General features: G+C 51.1%; 1 protein-coding gene across 1 annotated transcript in view; it reads right to left on the bottom strand.

Annotated features, from left to right (window-relative positions):
• CDH1 (cadherin 1) overlaps nucleotides 1-9,544 on the bottom strand; it is a 72,369-nt gene extending 62,825 nt beyond the window's left edge. Inside the window, exons 1-2 of the mRNA XM_014827662.3 lie at nucleotides 9,370-9,544; nucleotides 8,432-8,546 (exon numbers count right to left, since the gene is read on the bottom strand). Coding sequence (XP_014683148.3) covers nucleotides 8,432-8,546; nucleotides 9,370-9,417 — 163 coding nt within the window. The 5' untranslated portion in view covers nucleotides 9,418-9,544. The remainder of the gene's footprint in view (nucleotides 1-8,431; nucleotides 8,547-9,369) is intronic.
• Between the last annotated feature and the right edge of the window lie 3,120 nt (nucleotides 9,545-12,664).

Below are 12,664 nucleotides of genomic sequence, written 5' to 3'. Positions count from 1 at the left end.
TTACATAAAGATTTATAAGATATCGCCCTGGCATACTCTCTCAATGAATACTTATTGATCAAATGGACTTCAGAGCTGTGAGATTTTTATCTCGGCCATAAGCTGATTCAGTTAGCCTTAAATTATTGTCTTTGAGTTTTTTGCATCTCTTAACAAGCTCCTCCCAGACTCCTTCTAAGAACTGGAAGAAGGGACACCAGGGCTTGAACAGTTAATGGGCCTGAAGGATGCTGCAGATACCCAGGAGGAAGGTGTTGGGTGTATCTGGGAGCCGCGCTCAAGGAAAGTGTTACCCAGACAATAGGAAACCAAACAGATGGCCCTGGCCGGCTCAGATCTCTGTTCAGATTTTGATCTGGTGCTTCCTTACACCAAGAAGTGTGGGGCAGAAATGGCTCCTCTGACCTTTAGATTCTAGACTGCAAGCTGTTTCGTGACAAGACAATTAGGTAAGGTTACACCAGGGGTGTGCAGGGCTCAGAGAAACTGAGGCGTGCCAAGCCAACACACAGGCTCTGAGAACATCCCCTCCTCATGTCCTTTCTGTGGCTCATACTGAGAAAATTCTCTCTTTCCTTTAAAATGAAAAAAAGTACAATTACACCTGAAACTAATATAATGTTATATGTCAATTTTATCTCCATTAAAAAAAAGCACAGTGGAATAGCTTCTAAAAAGCAAAAGATATGTATAGACCTACATATACATTCTGAAACCTCATTCATTCAACAAATATTTATCAAGTACCTATTATGTGCCAGGCACGGTTCTAGATGCAATACAGCCTGTGAACTAAAAAGACAAAATCCCTGGCCTCCTGGAGCTTATGTTCTAGTGGGAGGAGACAGACAATAGGCAGTAGAAATAAGTGAAATACATAATATGTTAGATGGTGAAATGTGCTACAGAGGAAAATAAAGCAAAGACGGGGGATGGAGGGTGCTGGGGGACGGGGTTACTATCACAAATAGGGGGTTGAAGAAAGGCCTCACTGAGAGGGTGACATTTGAGCAAAGACTTGAGGACATAAAGGAGTGAGCCGTGCAGATATCAGGGGAAAAGTATTATAGATGGCAGTAACAGCCAGTGCAAAGGCCCTGAGGTAGAAGTGTGCCTGATGTGTTCCGGGTACAGTCAGGAAGCAATGAGAGCAAAGGGTAAGGGGGGATTGTTGGAGGGCAGATCATGGAAGGCTTCTAAGTCATAGAAAGGACTTCAGCTTTTATTCTCTGGGAAATGGGGAATCCTTGGCTGATTTTGAGTAGGAGTGATGTTTTCTGAGTTAAATTCAAAAAAACATCACTCTTGACTGCTGAATGGAGAAAAGACTGTGTTGGGGGAGGGGCAGAGGAGATCAGAAAGGAGACTGTTGAAACAATCTAGGTGAAGACACCCAACTGCTTTTGGGAAACTCCTCTGGGAACAGAGGTGGTGTACCAGTGCATGTGAATGCCAAACCACAGAAACAGGTGTTTCTCTCAGCCTTCCACTTGCCCAGATACCATAAATCTGAAAGGCATTCAGCTTGTTACAAGCTCTCCTAATTACAAAGCCCACTAATTATTATCTAGGCCTTGGCCAATTATCCCACGGGGTCCTATGCTGGCCACCGGTTATGATTTTGCTCATGGGGAACGGATTCAACCCTTCCCAGCAGGCCCCATTAGGTCCTCACAGTGAGGTCTGAGTTCACAGGGGTTGGAGATCAGGGATCCAGATCCACACACAGATCTCTGTTGGGCTCCCGCACCTTCAGTAAGTCCCAGCTGGAACATATGTTTGTTTAGGGCAGTTTCCCTCCCAACCCCCAATCTTGAATTACAATTTAATTGCATTTTCAGGGACCCAGAAAGTTGAACAGACAGACGGAAAGGAAAAGAAAAGAAGTGTCATTCTTCTAGCATTATTTGGAAGCAAAGGTCAAAAGGGAAAGAGGCTGAAAATCGCCTGGTAGGCGAAAGACAAAGAGGTCCTTCAAAGGCAAAAGAGGCTGAATTCCAGCATCACAATTAAGATTAGTGAGATGCAAAATTCACCGTAGAAAGGTGAATTAGGTTTCACTGGAGATGCAGTTTGGCAATAGGCAGTGGAGGGGCATGCATAAAAGCACAGGTTCCTGAAGATAAAAGTCCAGGATTGTGGCCCCAGCTCTGCCACCCCCTGGCTGGGTGACCCCAGGCAAGTTGTCCAACCTCTCTGAGCCAGGTTCCTCTTCTAGAGGGACAAGGACAGTTGCTGCCTTGGGCCACTGTGAGGCTTAACTAACCTGTCAAGACTCTGAGGCCCTTTGCAGGACCCACTCCTAACACTGGGTAGAAACAAATATTTGTATTTTTATTTGTTGGCCGCCTCCAAATAAATACTCTCAGCACAGCCCTTCTATCAATTTATCCTTCAGTTCGTGGGGTCCTTGAAAAATCGCTGCATCTATTGACACAAGATTAAGGAAAAAAGACCACTGTCCTATACAATTCATATTTAAACTGGTGCCTATTGTTCTTGCAAGCTCCAGACCTGAAATTCCCAAATACCCCTTTGATAATGCCACCTCTGGGTCCTTCAGACACTCAAACTCAGTATTTTCCTGACCAAGAACTCATTTTCCTTCCCCAACTTGCTCCTCTCTCTCGTCTATTCCCAGCAAAGGACACCCTCTCCATTCACCAAGGCCAAGCAAGTAAAACTGACCGCTCCTCAAATCCTCTGAATGTTTTCCCTCCCTGGAGACATTCTCAGGGTGTACTGGAATCACTGACTCGGGGGGGTCTCAGAGATTTTCTGGAATCTCCCTGAGGGCCCCTGTGCACTGAGTTAAGTCAGCACCCCCAGCACCGGGTGCGTGGCAGGGAGAGGTCTGTGCGCTGCTACTGCTCCGGGTCCCCCATGCCCACCCCATCTGCTCCACTTTGCACCCACAGAGCCCTCCTTCAGTGACATGGCAGAAGGACCAACCTTATCCCTCCCTGATCAAGGGGACCCTAGGATCCCTGGCCTTAGGCTGGAGAACAGATGCCCATACCCTGGCTGGCACCAGATCTTTACTCATCAAACATCTGTGACCTAGCTGCTGGAGCAATGATTAGGGCCGCAGCAGACACCTGGGGAGCTTTTAAAAATGCCCTGTCCAGAGCCCCACCCTCAGAGAGGGCAGCTCAGTGAATCTGCAGGAGGGCGAATCTGCCGTTTTTGAAGCACCCAGGTGACTGGATGCTTAGCCAAGTGGGTGAACCCAGGCCTCAGGGGCTGGGGCAGAGCATTTTTGGCAGTGGGAAGACAGACAGGTATCCTCAAGCGTGTGTATTATGAACTACTTTAGCAGAAGCTGACAAGTTCAAGGTCATCCTGATTTCCCCGTCAAGGAGCCCCACTCCTCCCACCCCAATTCTAAACAGTATGCACGAGCAGGTCCCCTGGCAAACCCACTCCAGCCCAACCCAAGCCGACCGCACAGTGGCAAGCAAGAAAACGCCACAGAACTTCCTTTCCTAGCAAAGGGCACTTTGGGCTAGTCACTGTTTGCAGAGCGGTGTTTGCTTTATTTAACACAGAAGCAGGGAGAGCGTGGAAACTGGTTTGGCTGGTTTGCTGGGTGGGAGGGAGCCCAGGGAAATGTCTGAACCAAAGGGAAAATCCAGGCGAATCTCAAACAGAAGGCAACGCATACTCCAGGCACTTTAATATTCCATATCCACTGAGCACTTGACATACCCCACGACTTGGGTGCTATTATGCCCATTTTACAGAAGGGGAAACTAAGGTTTAGAAAGTCCTTGGTTAATGTCCCTTGGCTGTCCCTCACCTGGTTCAGTCTGACTCAAGAACCTTCTAAAGCCTGGGAAGATGCCACCAGGGCCTTGGGGGGAAGTGGAGGATTGGAGGTAGCTAAGAGGAAGGAAAAGGAAGAGGGGAAGAGCAGAAAGAGGGGAGGCCCAAAGCCCTCCCAACAGCAGCAAGCACAAGCTGAGGGATATAAAAGGGAAACTAAATTAGTGAGGGAGAGAGAGAGGCCACCGCAAATTTCTTTTTAATTGACCAAACTTGAACACCACTTACAAATGACCAGCTGCCCTTCCATTTCCCGATTCAAGTCTGAGGTCTCCTTCTCTGACCTCCGGAGCTTTGAGAGGAGAGCACTTAGTACGCTGTAGCCCCCAACACACTCAGCCCGGCTTCAAGAGCCACGGACTAGGCACGCAGCCCTCACCAGCATCTTAGGAAGTTCTAACAGACCCAACTCTTCCCTGCCGGCTTACAATCAACATCAGGGGCTGAGCTGAGGCCACAGAGTGAGAGGAAAAAAATGAGCCAAGGTATGAGTGGTAGCAAATATTCACTCATTCATTCACTCACTCACTGGTTCAAAACGGTATCTGAGTACCTCCTCTGACCCTAAGAAATATAAGCCACCATTTAATGACTCCCCTGTTTCTTTCCATTCTTCTGTCTCACTTGCTTTACGTTCAGCCCATGTCTGCTTTATTCATTACTGTGACCCCAGGGTCCCGCCCGGGGCTGGTGCTCCTATTTGTTGACTAAACAAATAAACGAATATGCACACTTAGTTCTCACAACAAACCTCTAAGTATTGTCCCCCCTTTTACACATGGGGAAACTGAGGCTCATAGATGTAAAGTGATTTACCCAAGGGCACGTAGCTAGTAGCTGAAATTCAAACCTGGATCTCTCATGTATTTACTCACGGACCTACCCCGACCAGCTCTATACTGAGTTCATTCCCATTCTAGAAAGCCGAAAGCCCTGAAAGGACGTGGGGGTTGAGGCAGAATGGAAACCCAGAAAGCCTGGGTGATGACAGCTGCCTCTTGGGGATTTTAGGGTTTTGGCAGCTTCTGGGAGATGTGAGAGCTGATTGCTTCACCGTCTGGCTTATCTGGGGCTATGCTTGGAAGGGAATGTGTAACAGACACCTAGGTGAGCATTTCAGAAGAAAAGGCTCACCCAATAAAAAGCCTGGGAGAGCAAACCGGGACTTCCATAACCACCTGGCAGAGGCAGGCCCAGCGGGCCCCACGGGCAAGGAGCCACAGCCAACCTTCCTTAAATGGCCTTGCAGGGCTCAGGAGGTTTCCCCCTCTGCTCCTCCTGAGACACAAAGGCAAGGGCAGGAGGATGACCTGTTAGTGTCCTTCCCCAGTGAGCCCTGCTTAAACCCTTGTCACAGCCATGAGTAATGGAGAAGTGACGTTTAGGAGTTTGAGGGGTGAGGGAGTGGGGCTCAGATCGTGTAAGGTGATCCCAAAGCAGGCTTCCGTATTTGTTTGTCTAAAGCCCAGTTTATTAGGAGGCCTGCATGCTGTTTCCCCGTTTCAGCAGGTCTTTTAGAAAGAGGAGGAAATGGTGATTTAACCCATACAGGCGAGTAACTGAGCCTGGTCGATCCATCAGACAGCCAGAGCTCAGACCTAAGGTACAAGCCTTGTTTGCTCAAGGCCAGGTGTTGGAGGAAGCAAAGCCTGGAAGCCATCTGTTTAAAAGCCTGCCCACTTTATTTTCCCACTCCCCAGTCAACTTAAAACTGAGTGTACTGAGCTAACACTACAGAACCCCAAACTGCCTAATAGCCCGGGTTTCTCAAACCAGTTTGTGTTAAGAAAGAGGAAAATAATTAGAAACGCTAAAAAACCAGTTTACAGGTTGTTTTGTTTTGTTTTGTTTGAGGAAGATTAGCCCTGCTAACATCTGCTGCCAATCCTCCTCTTTTTGCTGAGGAAGACTGGCCCTGAGCTAACATCCGTGCCCGTCTTCCTCTACTTTATATGTGGGATGCCTACCACCGCACGGCTTGCCAAGTGGTGCTAGGTCTGCACCTGGGATCCGAATCGGTGAACCCCGGGCAGCCAAAGCAGAATGTGTGCACTGAACTGCTGCGCTACTGGGCCCGGCCCCAGCTTACAGGTTTTTAAAAAAAACATTCTTCATTCTAGAATCTGGAGAGAAACCAATGGAATAAATACAAGGCTGAGATTGTGGGGTCAGCCATCTCTCGGGGCACAGGAACAGCCCAGCCCCTCCAAACCACCTCAAGGTCCCCTGAGTTCAGTCAACCCCTATTTGTGACATTCTACAGCCACCGGTGACAAAAAGTGACAGGTTCCTTGTTTTCAAACTCCCATGCAGCCAATTCTCCATGGGGCCAACGTTTAAACCTGGTGCTAACGTGGCATCCCTCCGTTCTCCTGGACCGTCCAAACAGAGTGAGGCCACCTCCCTAAATCCTGGCTGCCTTCTTAATCACAAAGCCAGTTCCCTAAGGTTACACGTGTGATCTTCCCAGAAGAGCACTTCCGTCCTGGGGCGATGCCACATTGCACTGGTAGAAGGAGACACCATGGTCCAAAAAGGCCAAAAAAGTGAAATGTCAGCAAAGAATGGGGACGGGTCTGCGGACCTAAAGGGAGCTGGAGCCAGCTACACAAACAGCCTTGAGGAGGCCGCCTCTCCCACCAAGACCACCAGCCGCAGGCCTTCCCCCGCACCCCGCCTCCCACCTGGTCTAACCCGTCTCCATCACCACCACCTCCTCTCCCCATCTACACGTCTCCTCTCCCAGGCACGCAGGGAGGACAACGTCTACTTCACGATGGACACGAATCCCCCAAACATCCTCTTTCTTTTCTTGAGATTGATTATTGAGAAGCGGAGAGAGCAGGAGAAAGACCAGCTGTGGATCCCTGGGTAGATTACTAATCTGCTTTACGCTTCAGTTCCTTCACCCGCAAAACAGAAACAGCAATGGTGCCCCCTTTTATAAGGTCCTTGGGAAGATGAAAAGAGGTAAAATACGTGAAACACTTGCCCTAGAGTCCAGTTCAAAAGCAAATAATAGGTACCGCTGTTAGTGATAATATTTCTATTATTATTAATATGTAAAATAATATTATTATTGGTCAGACACAAGAGCTTGAGGAAAGGAAGAAAAACCAGACTAACCCTTCCCTTGGTACCACCAAATGTCTTGGTGCAAGAAAACAAAATGACCAGAACTTGCATGGGACACCTCATCCACACACGTGCACACACACTCCCGCTTCTAACCCTCACCTGCTTTTCAAGGCTGGGTCCACTTTGCCTCCTCCCAGAAGCCAGTCCTTACCGCCCACTGATATCCATCAAACCATCCCAGGCAACCCACACTCTTGGCATCTAAATGCCCATGCCCCACAGTGCCCTCTAAGTGGGTTCTGGGACATTCCCAGCAACCTACTGGAACAGGAAACACCAAGGCCAGGGCTGGAGTGTCCCTTATCTCCCCAGTCCACTCCCGGGTGCCCAGCACAGGGCCGGGCAGAATATCAAGCAGAGAACTGGTCGAATAATGGCAGACCCATTGCACAACCGGGCAGACAGCATGTCCTTTCTGACCCAATCGAAAGTTCCACACGACACAGACCGGCCTCAGAAAAGCAAATATGTTTAATCAATCAAGCTGCAGTTTCTGTTTAAAAAAAAAAAAATGCCGCCCACTGTTGGAACAACTTCCAAAGTTCAAAAAAAAATTTCAGACAACAGCGTGATTGCTGCTGATTTCTCACGTGGCCCAAGACTGGAAGAATCTACTCAGTGAGTGCCCTCAGAGGAACTGTGGGTGATTTCTCGTTTTAAAAAGTGTTTCTTTTATTGCTATGATACTCTCCCAACCAACTAAAATCAAGAGGGAGGAGAAAGTCAGTTGGTAGGAAATAGGCACCTGGGAATCAGTGAAGCCAAAAGAGAAACCAACCAGCCTTACTTTGCTCTCACTCCTGGGCCACCGAGAAGCGAAACAAAGAATCCTGAACCCAGAATCCTGATTATCGCCGTGATAAGGCCCACAAGTACCTTGTGTGCGTTTTCATTACGTGAGTCAGAGCTACCAGGCTTTTTTTTAAAAACCATCATTCCCTGGAGGAATAGGACCTGTATCAAACGTTTTCATTTCTATGAGCAATAGCCACAGCCTGGTAACCAAGAGAGGGCTCTCCAGATGCTGCAGAACCGGGCCTGGCTGTTAGGTCCTCGTTCAAACTCCTGCTCTGCTGACCCTGAGCAAGGGGACTCCACCCTCTGAGCCTCCTTTTGCTCATCCTTGAAACAGGAATAACCGCCCCCCACCCCTTTCCCATACATCAGATTTTTGCAGTCTGAAATGACAGACTGTCTCTAAAGTGGTCAGGACAGTATGAGACACACTGAAGGCCTGTAATAAGTGCTCCCTCCTTATAACATAACCATACAAGGACAGCCCCCACCCACAGCGCTCAGTCCTGGTCAAAGCGTCGATCTTTACACCTGTGAAAATTCCGGCGGGGTGTCATTTGAACTCAGAGAAGGAGGGCTTGCCCAGTTCAGCCCAGGGGCGGGGGAGCGCAATTTCTCAGACACTTCCGACTCCCGCCGCACCCGGCTCAGCACACCGCCGGCGCGCTCTCACCTCTGCCCAGGACTCGGCCCCTCTCCAAGTGCCGCCGGGGCACCGTGAACGTGTAGCTCTGGGCACCAAAGCCGGGACGGCAGGGCTCCGGCTCCTGGCAGAGCCGCGAAGAGACCTGGGGGAGGGGAAAGGTAGGGAATAGGGGTGAGCTGGGGGGGCGGGTTCCCCTCCTGCCCACACCGAAACCAACAGGGCCGCCACTCCCTCGCTCCCGGCGTCGGGATGGTGGGAAGGACCCACCCCACCCCCGGGGCAGGCAGCAACGCCAAACTCTTCTGTCCTGAAACCTGCGGCCGCCAGGCCCCCTCCTGACCTAGCACCTCTCCTTCCTGTCTGCTTTATACTTTCGTGGAGGCATCTTTCCTCTTCTCAACTCCAATTTCCTTACGCCGGGAACGCTCCCACTCCTTAGTTCCTCATACTCAGGGATGCTCCAACCCCTTTTGACCCCACTTTCTTACCCCAGGGGCGCCCCCATACCTGTTTACTACTCTCTCTTTACATGGCAGCTGCCTTTATTTCTATTGGTTCCCCTTTCCTGACCTCAAGGATCGACCCCAGTACCCCTAGATCCCCCTTGACTTGCACTGGGGTTCCCCGTTTCCCTATCCCGACCCCCACCCTGCTCCACGTTCCCGACTGTCCGCCCCCAGCCCACACCCCGGCCAACCGGAGTGCCAGCGCCTGCAGCGAGGCGCGCGCCCCCTCGGGCGGCTGCGGGGGGGGAGTGGGCAGAGCGGCGCTCGCCCTTCACGCGCCCCCACCCCAACTCCGCGGAGCCCAGAGCGCGGCGCTGCTTCCGCCGTTCAGGCTCTTTGGACCCAAACTTTCTTGGTGGAAGAGGGGACGGCAGGAGACAGGAAGGGACGACGAGAGAGGAAGGCACGCGGGGCCGGGGCGCGGTTGGTGGAGCTGGAAGGACAGGGGACCCGACGTACCTGCAGCAGCAGCAGGAGCGCGGAGAGGCTGCGGCACGGAGGGCCCATGGCGGGCCGCGCGGGGGTCGGGTCGGGTTCGGCCGGGCTGGGCCCGGCTGGAATCTAGCAGGACTTCCGCGAACTCACAGGTGCTCGGCGGCTCCGGACGCCACTGAGCTGGGCAGCGCCGCGGGGCCAGGTGAGCCTCGAAGGCCCCGCCCCGGCCCCGCTGATTGGCCGAAGATGCACCTGCCGGCCGCAGCCAATGAGCGGCGCGGCCTCCGCTCCCTCGACGGGCGGGGGCGGACCGCCCTCCCATGATCCCGCCCCCTGCCTCGCGCCGGCCCAGTGACCCGCTGGCCGGAGGTTGGTAGTCAGGTTAAGGTGTAGGGACGCCACGATTACTATTACCAACAGGGTCGAATCCGAGCCTCGCAGTGGTTCACTAACACCTGGAGGCACAAAGAACTTTTCCGGGACCAGGCCAGTGGCGTTCGGCTGCTCTGCTTTGGTGGCCTGGGGTTCGCAGGTTCACCCCATCTCGGACATACACACCTCTCATCAAGCCATGCTGTGATAACGTCCCACATGCAAAATAGAGGAAGATTGGCACAGATGTTAGCTCAGGACCGATCTTCTTCAAGCAAAAAAAAAAAAGACTGGCAACAGATGTTAGCTCCGGGCCAACCTTCCTCACCAAGGGGAGCGGCGGGGAGGACATTCCACTTTATCTAGTTCTGCCTTTTTAACTGCAGGTCTCCATCAGTTAGTGAGTTTGCAGATCTGATCACTGGGTAGGACCCACCTTTTGAAGCCTTGGTTTCTCCACCTTCCAAATGAGAAGAATAATCACAAACGCCTCCTGATGGTGTTGTGAGGTTGCCATACAATAAGACCAATGTTTCCTGCCATATAAAAAGCTCTATACAGATGTGAGGGATAAAAACAGTAACAATGGGTGCTGGGCATTGAAAGTTATAGTGCCATCCTCTGTGCTAAGCATTTGACATTGACCATCTCATTCAAAGTCATCTCCAGGGGTCGGCCCTGTGGCCGAGTGGTTAAGTTTGCGCTCTGCTTTGCAGGCCCGGGGTTTCCGCTGGTTCGGATCCTGGCGCAGACAAGGCGCCGCTCATCAAGCCATGCTGAGGTGGCGTCCCACATGCCACAGCTAGAAGGATCTGCAACTAAGAATACACGACTATGTGCCAGGGGGCTTTGGGAGAAAAATGAAAAATAAAATCTTTAAAAAAAAAAAAAAGAATTTGAGGCCAGTAGAGGGGGTGGAGGACTGGAACCCACCTCCTTCTGATTCGGAGTCCCTTTGTTCTGTTAGCTTCACCTCATGTGGCCGCAGACAGTCCCCCAGCTGGAGCTGCAGTTTTCAGTCTGTTTTGTAATGATAATCTGGAAGAGACCCTTTAGGGATCTCTCAGACCTGTTCTTTGCAAATAACTCTTTCAATGTCACATAGAAGTCAACATCAAAGCTAAGACTAGAACCCGAGGTCTCCCGATCCCCAGATTGGGGCTCTTAACAGTACACCACAGCCACCACCACCTTCTCTAGAGAATTCTGTCCCCAGCAAAGTAATTTTAGGATCAAAAAAAGAATAGACATGCAAATATTAGGTCAGACAGCTTCCCTGTCTGGCTGCCAGGGGCCAGCCACTTCTGCGTGGTTTGGCTACAAAACAGCGTGTGGAGTCAGCTGCTTACTCGCTGTGTGAGCTTGGGCAAGTCAGTGTTCTCATCTGAATAAATGGGTTGATAGGAGCTAATGCAAGAAAATCACTAAGCACAGTACTTGATGTCTACTAGCAACTGCTCAGTAAACGGGGTGGAGGTTGTTCTTGGAAAGGACCACACCCATTCCGCCTTCCTCATGGGGAAGCCCACGTTTAGAATATTTCACCCAGAGCTGGAGGTGAACCTGAGCCCATTGAGGCTACTTTCTCAACCCCAGAGGAGGGGCGTTGTCTCAAACCAAGACACAGTTTCGGGTCAGTCCTCCCCCACCCCCCCGAACCTGTCCCCTCAGCTTTAATGGGTTTCTGAGTCCATGCCCAGGCCATTTGACTTCTGCGTCTTGGCTCTCTCTGTCTCTTAACCCACCAGGAGGCAGGGAGGGAAGAGGATCCAGTATTCCCTTTCCATTGAGGCTCCTGCTGGACTGCGCATTAAACAAGATAATGGAAATACAGAAAGAGGCGTCTCCCCCATGGGGCCGCCTTGTCCGTTTATTTTTTTCTCCCAGTTATGTAAAAATACATATTTTATACCTTCGCTCAGCCCAGGGAGCCTTTAGGGCTTTGCTTTCCTTCGCCAGCAAGCCCTGGCCTTGCAGCTCAGCCACGACTCTCATCGACTCTTCCATTCCACTCTGATAACTCAATAGAAAGGATCTTAGAAAACAATTAGGGGCAGTGAGGACAGGTCGGGCACGATGCTTTCTTCAGACTTCTCGGCAAGTCCTTCTCCGGGCTGCAGGGAGCGGGTCGTGAAGGGCTGCCCGCTCTCCGTTGTCCAGGGTGAGGAGGGGACACACAGGGGTACCCCGGGGAGGCAGGGCATTGTGTGAGTGCAGCCCTCAGTGAACTGCCTCAGTTTCCTGTTAAATCAAAAAAGGATACCTTGTGGTGAGGCGATGGAGAGCCTATGCTGCTGATGGAGTCTGATCTCAGGTTGATGGAGGGTTCAAACTCCCGCTCTGCCACTAGTGGGGTAGCCCGTCACTTGATCTCTTCCAGTCTCAGTTTCCTTATCCGTAGAATGGGGATGTTGATAGCATTTAATTCACAAGGTTCTTGTAAGTGCTCTATAAAGGCAGCTATTAGCATTCTTGGCTCAATACAATCCCTTCCCAGTTCTAGGCCACACTGTGAGCCCCCATGGAGCCTCCTCACCCTGCAGGCTCTCCTTTCCTCACCCTGCCATTAAAGTCTCTTAGCAAAAAACTCTTTCATGCTGGCTGGTTTGTCATTTTGACCCTCCCAGGGTCATTTGCCTTTTAAAGAGGGTTCCAGGGTGTGCTTGTTTGAAGGGAACAAAAACTTTGGAGCCAGTAAACTCCGCCCAGGGTTCTCAACCTGGTGTGTGGGGACCGGCTTCTGAGGCGGTCCGTGCACTCCCTGAGACTGGACACAACCCTGTCAGTGCAGGTGGTAAGGGCCATTGCTTTCATTAGCTTCTCAACCTGGGGGAAGGAAAATCAAAATCTTGAACTTGAGATTTCTGAGGGCCTGTCCAATGTTAATGGTAGGATTTCAGGCATCAACGGGGAAAAGAAATGTTGACCGTAGGCCTTCTTGGTGCCC

The sequence above is a fragment of the Equus asinus genome, chromosome 28 (genome assembly GCF_041296235.1).
Source record: "Equus asinus isolate D_3611 breed Donkey chromosome 28, EquAss-T2T_v2, whole genome shotgun sequence".
In the NCBI taxonomy this organism is placed as follows: Eukaryota; Metazoa; Chordata; class Mammalia; order Perissodactyla; family Equidae; genus Equus; species Equus asinus.
This window is presented reverse-complemented; position numbering and strand designations above follow the sequence as displayed.